The sequence below is a fragment of the Uloborus diversus genome, chromosome 5 (assembly GCF_026930045.1).
Source record: "Uloborus diversus isolate 005 chromosome 5, Udiv.v.3.1, whole genome shotgun sequence".
NCBI lineage: Eukaryota > Metazoa > Arthropoda > Arachnida > Araneae > Uloboridae > Uloborus > Uloborus diversus.
In genome coordinates this window covers 870,488-882,366 of record NC_072735.1, presented here as the reverse complement: position 1 = coordinate 882,366, position 11,879 = coordinate 870,488, and the positions used below count along the sequence as shown (strand labels likewise).

Genomic DNA, 11,879 nt, shown 5'->3' with positions numbered 1-11,879 from the left:
AACGGAATCAAACAAAAAAATATCGACAAGTAGCCCTTTGAGGGTATATGAGCTGATTCTATTTTGGCATCAACAGCTGAAAAGTGGGCGGCGCAATCGAACGTTCTTTTTTTCCATTGTGAGTGCCATATCTCAAGAAGTAATGCTACGTTCTGGATGAAATTTGGAATATGTGTGAATCCATAAGTAAACAGGCGTTGGTTCAATTTTAGCACCAATTGCTTCGTGGGGGGGGGGGGCTGATTTTTTTATGTGAATAAAAATAGCTTTATAATTACAACAATAAGAAAGATAAGTCGTAATACAATGTCGTCCGCGTATTTCGTGTGATTTTAATAGTCGACAAATAACCAGAAAATCGCGATGTTTTAAACTTTTTAACTGTTGCCATCTTATGTTTGTTAACAAATAAATGTATGTAATTATTTTAAGCAAGGCTTTAAAAATAATTTTTAATTTTCATTCTTTGCTTTACTTTTTAGGTAAATCGGGAATTTGGATGGTCGTCAATTTTTGGCGTGTGTAATTTTGTTTTTTGTTGGGAATATTGTTTCATCGTCAAGCATGGGGAGGGATCAGAACTATAAGAAAGATATAGAAGAAAGTTCCGTGATGGCCCCAACATACTAGTTTGCGTGGATTTCTTCGTCCATACAGAGTGTGGCTGAATTTTCGATCGGGTTGTCGATAGTCGAGTTTTCAGTTCTATTGTAACACAAATCTCAAAATATTCTAATCATAAATACAAAACACTAGCTATTAACATTACTTATCGTTAAAACTTTCAATTGATATTCTAAATTTGCGAGCACCTTCTCACTATCAACATTGCAGAAACTTGCTTAGCATTATGGGTTAAGCACAAAAGTGGTGAATACCTTCTGGACATGCGTACTGTGAGTGTTTTGGTGACTTTGTTTCCGAATGGCTCAGGTCATTGAGCATTAAGGAATGTGGAGAAGTCTTCTCGATTCCGTAATCTAGAAAAGATGATATAGTTTTCAAAAAAGGCAAACATCTAGGAAAATCAATATTTTAGACTTTCTTCTTTTAAAAGTCCTTATTTATTTTTTTTATTTTTTATTTTTTCTTTAATTTATTATGTAGAAGAAAGGGAGATGGGCATGACAACATTTGTTTTCATTTCTTAATTTTTCAAAAATAGATTAGCATTTTTTCACAAACATGTCGGCAGAATTAAATAGTGCTTTCTTTCATGAAAAAAAATTTTTTTAAATATTTTTTTTAAAAAATGTCTTCATTTTATAGTATTTGAAAAAGAAATCTTCTATTGTTTGACTGGCGTGAGCTCTACAACTAACTATTTAATATAGAGTAAAACCTGTCTACAACGATACTGTTGGAACCTAAAAAAAAATAACGTAATAAACCGGTTATCGTCCGTATATATATATATATATATATATATATATATATATATATATATATATATATATATATATATATATATATATATATATATATATGTATATATATATATATATATATATATATATATCGTTATAGACAGTATCGTTATACACAGGTGTTTCACTGTGTGTACTCATAAACAAATTACATTGAATGTAACTTTATACTGTGTAAATTGTGCAGTAATTGATCAATAAGGAAATATTTGTTTCAAAAAATATGACATAGCTCACGTCAAGTTTTAAGTGTTCGTAGCATGTTCTAAACCCTGGATCGACAAGAAAAAAACTCACAAGACTAGATATCACAATTAATAGTTAACCCTAAGTTCAGTGGATTAACCCTAAATTCTTGTAAAAAGCATCAATTCATTATGGATCACTTTTCCGTTTCTTCATTCTCCTAAAATGAGTCTTACCAGTGAAACAGTTAAGTTACCGGATCGAGTTTAAGCCTTGTGAAAGTAAAGCATTTTCTTACATCTCAAACTTTGCCAGAAAATATTATCAAATTAGTATGCCGTGGCGCGTGTTTCATTGTTGGTGAGGTCATTGTTGGAGCGTTACTTGATCAGTGATTTCGCTATTATATTTACGACGATGCTTTTAAGCGTAATACACGGTATGGAGATTCGCCAGTAGTTTTTTAAACATTTACTTATATTATCATGAATGTCAAACCTTTATTAAAAACAGTAGGTTTTTAGGAAACGTTTCAAGCTTACCTCTCCTTTCTTGGGAGTGTTTCCTGAAGCAAATGATCACAATCAATATGATTGCAAATAAGACTAAGAAAGAAATCAAAACTGGCAGCACAAGAGTCACATTCTTGTAAAATGGCATTTCTGTTTCTCTTTTCCCATATGCAGGAAAGGATGTTTGCCCTGAAAAATTGAAAAGAAAAAAAATTACTTACTCCTCGTTAAATTTCTAAGATTCCGATATAAGTAGACATAAACTTGTGAACAATTAAAAAAAAAAGAAAAATTGGTATTCTGTGTAAGCGTAATGTTAAATTGCTATACTTCATGTACCTTTTTCTCAAAAAGTTTTAATGATAGAAACTTACAATTTTCAACGTGTTTTCAATATATAACATCTAAGAATCTACGGAAGTAAAATTTTAAAGAATTTCTGCTTCATTCATGACTTACTAAATTTAAACTATAATTTTTAACCTAATAACTATAATTAAATTAATAGCCATTTTGAAATTTAAAAAAAATACCGTTTTTGACACTAAAAACAGCTGATTATGAAAATGTGTGAGCCCTAAAGCAAAATTTTCGCTTTAGTATGATTATTGACATACAAATAAAATGTGATAAAATCTTCCAAGAGATATGTAATGTAGTTTTTTAGGGAAAAGGACATGAGTTTGTAAATTTGCCTTTTGAGAAAATCGTGTTTGATAGAAAAATTGAACTTAAATTTTAATACAGTCCATTGATATTTAAATTGAATAGTTTGAATATCGATCGTGATTTGAATAGTTTGAATATCATTACCTACAAAAATGCAAGATCAGATCATTCGTTAAGAGCTTCGATGTGGCAGATATATATACACACACACACACACACACAAACTGAAAAAAAAAAAAAACATTTTTATAACAGGTTTTAGGGTAAAAGCGTCTCTTAAATATGGGTTATTGTTACAACCTCGAAGCCTTTTGCTGGGTAGAAAAATATGAAACGTGCGAAGCATTTTGCCCAAAAATATTAAATTTATATGGAAAGTTGACTTAAAATTGAATTTAAGAAAAAGATAATGATAATTTATGTTTCTGTTATTTACTTTTTCTCACGCAATGACCTACGTTTTATTCCAAATCTTTTAAATTTTGTAAAAATGAGGGGATGGGTAGTTTTTGATGGTGATATATTACTCTAAAGATTTCATGACTTATATTTGTTAACGTTACCATTCACAAAATAATATACTTTAGTTGTATGCATCGTATGCTGTCCACCCCCCTCCCTCAAAGATGAATTTTGGACTTGGATATTGGTGAAAAATATGTATCTAAGAAACCTATATCAAAAGTAAGGAAGGCATGTATATGTAATAATTTATTTGCATTATCAAATGCATCAATATATATTATATAACTATTGAATATAAGTATGAGTACAAGCAGTAATTTTCCATTTACGTTTGGCAGTCTTTATACAGCCAAACTGTCTGAAAACTGCGTATTGTTAGAATAAATGGCGGAAACCGAACACTAGGCTGAGAAAAAATCTAGAAAGCTAAAATGCATAATCGACTATTATTATCTATATTACTAGTGTTTATGTTGAAAAAAATATTACACATGTAAGACAAAAACGACTAATTAAAGTAAATCAGAAATGAAAGTAGATAATTGATACATACAATTTGAGTCTATTTCTTTCCACATTCAATTTTACTATTCGGACATTGAAAATACATAATAAGTGCAAGTTAAGATTTTACCTTCATTAGTATGCAAAATACTTTATTTACTTTGAAGGAGCTACCCCTGGCCTTTTATAATAGAGCCCATACTTTATTAAATTTAAATTCGTCATTTAATATTTTTCATTAGAAATATTTCATCATATACCTACATGGTAAACTACGCTTAACCCTAGAGAAGTCGCGCTTCGGTCGTTTCCCCGTCCGTTGTCATATAGTTCTCTCTATCCCACCACCCCTTACTCTAATAATGGGGCCCATCTGTGCAGCTGAAGGTCAGACTCTCCCCAGCTCACACACTTAGTTCTGAGAATTTTCTTCGGTATTTCAAAGTTGCATAACTTTTGGAAATGTACGTTGGTCATTTAGACCAATAGCGCGCCATCCTGGTCCGGTGTCATTTTCTCCCTGGCACTTCCTTTCTTTTGCTTTCGTCTCACGGATCGCTACGGCGTGGAAAAGACCGAAGCGCGAGCACTAGCGTAACAAAAGAAAACGCGACTTCTCCAGGGTTAATATGAAAGTTTTTGTCATTTATTGAACTGTCTCAAATAACCAAAAAATTGAAAAGAAAAAAAAAAAGCTCAGACTTTCTTTATTAAAATTAAAAATATTGCAACTTACTGTTCTTAAACTAGTTTTGAGTAAGGATAACTAATGTAGATATAAACATAAACATACTTTGCAAAGCGGTATAGGAACTAATGAAAACATCTTAAACCGATATATTTTTCTCAGAAGTTGTTTTACAACACCGGATTGGACAATTTTTACTTCCAATTAGATATTAAAATGTTTTTTGCTTTTTGTTAACCAAGACTATTTTTATAAAATTGTACCAAAAATTGATAACAGTTCAGTAGATTTCCATTTAACAGACTTTTTAACTTCTTCGCATTAAAATGAAAACGAAAAAAAAAAAAAAACAGTATTTACATTTTTTTGCAAATGTTTTTTACGAATCATCTTTAAATCATTTTTTTTTTCGAAAACATTTTTTTTCTCTTTTTTCTTTTCTGAAGTAACTTCAGAAGAAAAATCAATCCTTTTTAACATAATGCGAGCATGCTAACCGCTTTTTTTTTTTTAATTAGTTCTTACACAAGATTTAAATGATAAAAATATATATTCAACCTATCTTAATTTAATCTTTCAAATTAAGTAAGATATTAATCTTCATTTTGTTGTCGAGTTCCACATTTACGTTGAGTTTGAAGATTAATTAAGGTATCTCTACTAAATCTAGTTTATGGAAACTACCGTTTCAGCTTTCTTTAAAATACAGCGTTACAAAAGGAGACGCGACTTCTCTAGGGTTAAATGTTTTTAAATTATGTGTTTTATGTGATTTATACAGATTACGTAAACAATCATGAATGTTTGAAATAAAAATAATTGTTGAATAAATATTTTCACAAACCTGTTTGAGAAGGGTAAAGGGTTCTAAAACTGTATTCTGCTTGAGTAAGTCCAGCTTCGGTATACGCTGTAACCATCAGAACGTAATCTCTTCCAGGCGCTAAGTGCCGAAGAGTGTACACTTCTACTGGCATGTCTAATTTTTCACTAACGGTTGTCCACTGGTTATGATATTTCGGCCGGTATTTAATGGTGAAATACATAATAGGACAACCTCCACTTTGCCAGGCATTGAGATTCAGTGCGACTGTTGTTGAGTTTTGGTGGATAAAATTTGTATCCTTTGGTGACATTGAAGCTGAAAGGTAGAAATTGCTATACTTTGCTTACATGAAAGAGAACGAAACATTAAATGTGTATAACATGACTTGCAAAAGCACTAGAAAAATATAAATTATTGCAATGTCGGACAAATTAGAAAAATACATTGCATGCAAAGAAATCAAAACAAATTACGTAGTAATGCGAATTAAAACACTGTTAGTGATCAAAGACGTCCATCTAGAGTGGCAAGGGGGGGGGGGGGGGCTCGATCCCGCCCTTTGAAATTAGAACTTCCTTGCCTTTAGTACTTTTTTCTTTGCAAAAATGTAAAAACATTTCTTCTCCAGCCATTAATGAATAAGTTATTAAAAATGTCAAATTTTAATGACTCTAATCTGTTCTGCAATCAGTTTCCACGGGGAAAATATCCAACTAAACCACGGGAAAATATTTGAGCCCCCCCTTGCAACTTTGCATATGGGCGCCCATGTTAGTGAGATTTTTTTTTTTTTTTCACACTTGTAATTTGGGGAACTTTTATAATCGAAGAAAACGTATGAAATAAAATTGCATTTGGTGCTTAAGAACAGTAATTTTTTTGTTAATACAGTCAACGCTATTTAAATCATCCCATTACTACGATCCTTCCGTTACAACGACCGATGCATGAAGCCCCGTTTGTCGTCTATTCCATAAACGTAATGTTATTTAAACGTCCATTGGAACGTCTAAACAGAATCTCTTATTCCAATGTAATGTCTCAAATTAAATTTTGATTTTTTTTGAGATTCTCAAGCCTGGTATATTGAAAACTGATGAATTACAATTTTACGGATATATCTAAAGATAAAAAATTTCGATTGAAAAGAGTTATTTGGTGTGAAAGGATTAAAGAGTTGATGAGAATTGTACACAAATAATAGACATAATGATTTTTTTTTTTTTTTTGAAAATGTCAAAAAAAAAAAAAAAAAAACGGAAATCGGGTATACACTATCTTATTGAAAATATAAACTATGTTTTTGAAAAGAAGCTGAAAAAAAGCAGAAGCAAACCATGATCTTTAAATTCAAAAATAACTAAGTTCTGCCAATGTTTTTCAGTGTACATTTCGCTAAATATATCCGCCCAAATTCAGGATGGTATTGAAATATAAATATTAAAAATATTTTGAATGGCAATTATTCATAGTTTTGCTAGTTTCTTAGTTCTCTTTTAAAATGAAGTACAGCTTATAAAAGTTACTCCTGTATTTCTAAAAATGTGGCTGAACAATTTATCTTTATCTTCTAAAATTACATTATAGTGACCTCTCGTTATAGCTATTGTTTTTTTTTTTTTTGGACGACAGGTGTCGTTATAACGAACGTCAACTGTATTTATAGCGGATTTTTTTTTTTTTTTTTTGCTGGGATTACCAGTCAAAACATTCCAGCAAAAACTACACAGAAATAAGTAAATAAAATAATGAACAATATGAAAACAGTTCGGGAGAAATTCTTAAAGTTTTCTCTAAAATGTTACAATTGTCGCATCTTATCCGACGCAAATTAAACATCCGAAATTTCGTGAAAAGCATGCATCTCTTTTGTTCCACTGCTAGGTAAAATTTAATGCTTGTTGTTTTTATTTATTTATTTATTTATATTTTTATTAAGGGGTCTAAGGACCTTTATAACCTTCAAAAATTTCGATTTTCTGGGAAAAATATATGTTATGCATAATTTAATTCTGAACAATTCGATGCCTTATTTATTACAATATGCCAAAAACTTTTCATGTTATCGTAAAAATGCGTTAACTTTCCCCATAGAGATTTATGTTAACAACAGCTTTTTCAGCCTCTTTTTCACAGGTGTCGGTTTCTTCAGTTTTCTCGTTTTGCGCGCATGATGTCTCAGAAAGTTTCTTATATATTTCCATAAAACTTTTCATGCCCGTTTGTCTGGTATATTTTATGATTCGAACCTAAATTTCAAAAAAAAAAAATGAAAGTTAATATTTAAAAAAAAATGTATTTTTGCCTAAAATTTTGAAAATTTTCGATATTAACTTCAAAACAAATTTCAACAAATTTAAAAACAATGAATAAATAATTTTAAAAAAATAAATAAATAAATTCAGGTTCAGGTCATAAATATAAACCAGATAAACATACATTAAAAGTTTTACGGAAATATTTAAGAAACTTTCTGAGATATCATGCGCTCAAAACGAGAGAACCGAAGAAACCGGCACCTGAGAAAAAGAGGCTTAAACAACTGCTGTAACATAAAGCTCCATAGGGAAAGTTTACGCATTTTTATGATATTTTGAAAAGCTTTTGGCGTATGGTAATAAATAAAGTATCAAATTGTTCAGAATTAAATTATGCATAACATATATTTTTTCCAGAAATTTTGAAGGTTAAAAGTCCTTAAACCCCTTAAACAATATACCCACCCTTGCTTAGTTTAAATTACAAAATATGGTAAATTAACTTTTCCTGCCTCTTAATATAATTAAACAGAGTATAAATGCATACACGCGCACAACATTAGTAAAAAAAAATCACAAATATTGTATTTTCAATTTTAAGTTCTTTATCTCTCATTACATCTCTTAACGTTTACAATATACTATTTTTATTCTCATTAAAAGTTCACGATAAAAAAAAATCATACCCGCTCCATTTGTTCTAGCATAAACAGATTCACTAGGTTCTCCCGTTCCCAGGCTGTTAGAGGCTGTCATGTAAAGATGATATCTTGAACCACATCGTAGTCCTTTAAGAGTGTAGCGATCAACAGAGCTGCTCAGTTTTTTCTGCTCCCATTCTCCGTTTTCCGTCTTATAATGAAGAGTATACTCTGGAAGGAACATTTTTAACGCATTGGAAATTGTTTAGCATTGCTTATTAGTTATGCATACACAATTTTATGTTGAAAAATATTTTATGGAAGTAATTTAAACTTTAAAGACATTTTTTTCCTTTCTAGTTATTATTTTTACTCCGATATTTGCCGGACTCCAAACAAAGGTTGTTGATTAATGCACATTAAATAATATTTCGAGCTGAAAGTATAGAGAATAAATTTGTTTAAGTTGTTCATCGTTGTCAAAAGCAATGTCGGGACGCGAGAGGATGATTTAAAAAGAAACAAAAACACAAAAGTAATCAATTATTCAACGTATTGAAGCACAAAACATGTAAATTATTGCAGACACGTGTTTCGGTGTTACAAGGAACACCTTTTTCAATGCAAAGAAGTGTGAGCTTCTGGATGAAAAGACATCCGAGAAAAGCAACACGCTGCAACAGGAGATAGTATAAATGACAAAAATCAGAAATTAAACAAAACAAAAAAAAAGATAAAATGATAAATTTATTACATAATTCCATCAGGAAAAAAATCGTTAAGTAATAAATTTCTAAGAAAACCCATAAACAATGCAAATAGTCCAAAAATGGAACCAATCTGAATAAATTAGCAATAATATTACCAGCGGGAAAAACTATGTCTGGAAGCAATGTATCAAATGGAGAAATGCGGGGGGAAAAAGTGAAGGATAAACAAATTGGAATTAGTTGATCACAAAACGAAATAAGAAAGCAAAAAATGAAAAAATGAAAGTAAGAAATGTACCACGTTTACATAAAAATAATAGAAGAACTAAACGTCTTTTAAAAATGGGGTCTATACAGAAGAAAAATACGGAAGTGCAGTAAGATCATTAACCAAATTAGAATGGTTCCTCAGGATGTGGAAAGATTCCGAAAAATCAAGATCCAACGAATTAGGGCATTTTTGGATAATCAATCCATACAAATATTAATCATCCTATTTTCATCCAGAAGCTCACACTCCTTTGCATTGAAAAAGGTTTTCCTTGTAACACCGAAACACGTGTCTGCAATAATTTGCATGTTTTGTACTTCAAATACGTTGGAAAATTGACTATTTTAATTTTCAGCACAAAAGGTATTTATTCGTTACAAACACAAAAGGTTAAGTTTTAGTATAATTTTTTCTGTGAACCAGTCATGCAGTTTTCCCCTTAGAGAAAACAAACTTCCACAGTCATGCAGAACAGTGACGTAAAAAAAAAGAGAAATAGTAGAATATTATAAAATCTATCACGTTGGAAAAAATACTAGTGGTTAAATCTACTACTTAAAGGGTATACATTAATATACAGGTAGTTATCAAAATAATGGAAACATCTGTGAATAAAAGTGACAGTTTTGAACGCGTTTCGTAAGTAATAAGAAATAAAACTAGATATTTGATTTTTTATAAATAGCAATGTATATATTCTGGTAGTATATGGTGGTTTAAATAAAGTTTTGGAAGTGTTGGATTTTTTTTCAAGCGCGTAAAATGTCGGACCTCTCAAATTTAAAACGAGCTGATTTGTGCATCACATGACTTCCTTTTACTCCAATTTTAATGTCATTTCCCCATTATTGGCAATTTTAATTTGAATCAATAGTTTACTCTCCAAATATCACCACCAGTGGCCAAATTGAAAGCAGATTTGAAAATAAAAAAAAAAAAAATCGCCAAATTTGTCACCAATTTGGCGACAAAACTTGGCGACCAAAAGATTGGCGATATATCGCCAAGTGTCTGCCAAATTATAACACCACTTGAGTATACATCGAATTAACAATGATTTCCCCCCAAAAAGGGGCTAATTGTTGGAGAGCGTCTACCTGGAGCAAGTGTAACTGAAACATCTCCACTTTTTGGTGTAGTATCTTAAGTCATGATAGCATACACACAGCGCGGTAAGACAAGTTCGGCAAAGTAAAATAGTGGGTGGAAAATTAAGCTCAGTGAAAGAAACCGATGATATTGAAGATGATTGTAATGTCTAAAAACCGAACAACAGTAGCGAAAGTGACCACAGAACTCAATTATCATCTGGATTCACCAGTGCGAGTGATTACAGTTAGAAGGCAATACCATACTAATAAAAAATTCTTTATAAATCTTAAGTGTTTCTATTATTTTTATAATACCAGTATAAAGATCAATGTTGTAAAATGCAAGATTTTGAAAACAAATGTGGAGGTTTTGATGTTACAATAAATTCCGTATGCAATTCAAAAGTTTAGAGCTTATTTGGTCGTAAAGAAACTCAATAAAAGACAAGCTTGCAACAATACCTTCATTCGATCGAACATAAAAATAGTTCACTCTTTTTACTTCCTTTTACAAAAAAGGAGGTATTGTATTCGCGAAAAAATTTTCGCTCAAAAATCGGCCTTAATTTCCATTTTGCTCACCCCCAAATGAATGTTGAGTTTATTTTTCAACCCGACCACACGTGGATATATGCCTAGGAACATACAGACTCCAGAAATATCCATTTTGACGATCCTTGAGTTAATTACAACGAGTTTTCTCGTGACGTCTGTATGTACGTATGTGCGTATGTGTGTATGTATGTCGCATAACTCAAGAACGGAATGTCCTAGAAAGTTGAAATTTGGTACTTCGACTCCTAGTGGGATCTAGTTGTGCACCTCCTTTTTTGGTTGCAAAGGGGGTCTTTTGCCCCTTTTTGGGGGGAAATCATTGTTAATTTCGATGTAAACTCAAGTAGTGTTATAATTTGGAGGACACTTGGCGATGTATCGCCAGTCTTTTGGCTGCCAAGAACTTTGCGACAAATTTGGCGATTTTTTATTTATTTATTTATTTATTTATTTTTTTAATCTGGTTTCAATTTCGCCTATGTTGGTGATTTTTAGAGAGTATACTATTGAATCACATTAAAACTGCCAATAATGAGAAAATGACATTAATTTGGAGTAAAAGGAAGTCATGTGATGCACACATCAGCTCGTTTTCTTTTGCAGTAAAAAAGGGGTTTCTATAAACTCGATACATGTGTCAGCAAGGTTTTTTTTTTTCGTTTACATTCGCTTCCATTCAAGTTGATGTTTATGGAATGATAGCTTCGTAAGTCAGAATATACGGTTACTTTAGCATGAATTTACAAGAAAATTAACGGTGTCTACTTTCTGAAAGAGTTTTGGAAAAAATGAAATATTTTCCTTTTTACTTCCTTTTACAAAAAAGGAAGTATTGTATTCGCAAAAAAATTTTCACTCAAAAATCGACCTTAATTTCCATTTTACTCACCCCCGAATGAATACTGAGTTTTTTTTTTCGACTCGACCACACGAAAGTGCCTAAGAACGTAAGACATGCGAAATATCCATAATGATGATTCCCGAGGTAATTACAGCGAATTTTCTCGTGACGTCCGTATGTACGTGTGTATGTGTGTATGTATCTCGCATAACTCAAAAACGGTATATCCTAGAAA

At 31.2% G+C, this 11,879-nt stretch overlaps 1 protein-coding gene across 1 annotated transcript in view; it reads right to left on the bottom strand.

Annotated features, from left to right (window-relative positions):
• Positions 1-855: 855 nt before the first annotated feature.
• The window catches only part of LOC129222400 (cell adhesion molecule DSCAM-like), a 105,152-nt gene continuing 94,128 nt past the window's right edge, over positions 856-11,879 (bottom strand). Inside the window, 4 exon segments of the mRNA XM_054856905.1 lie at positions 856-980; positions 2,156-2,314; positions 5,296-5,592; positions 8,222-8,407. Of these exon segments, the coding sequence (XP_054712880.1) occupies positions 856-980; positions 2,156-2,314; positions 5,296-5,592; positions 8,222-8,407 (767 nt within the window).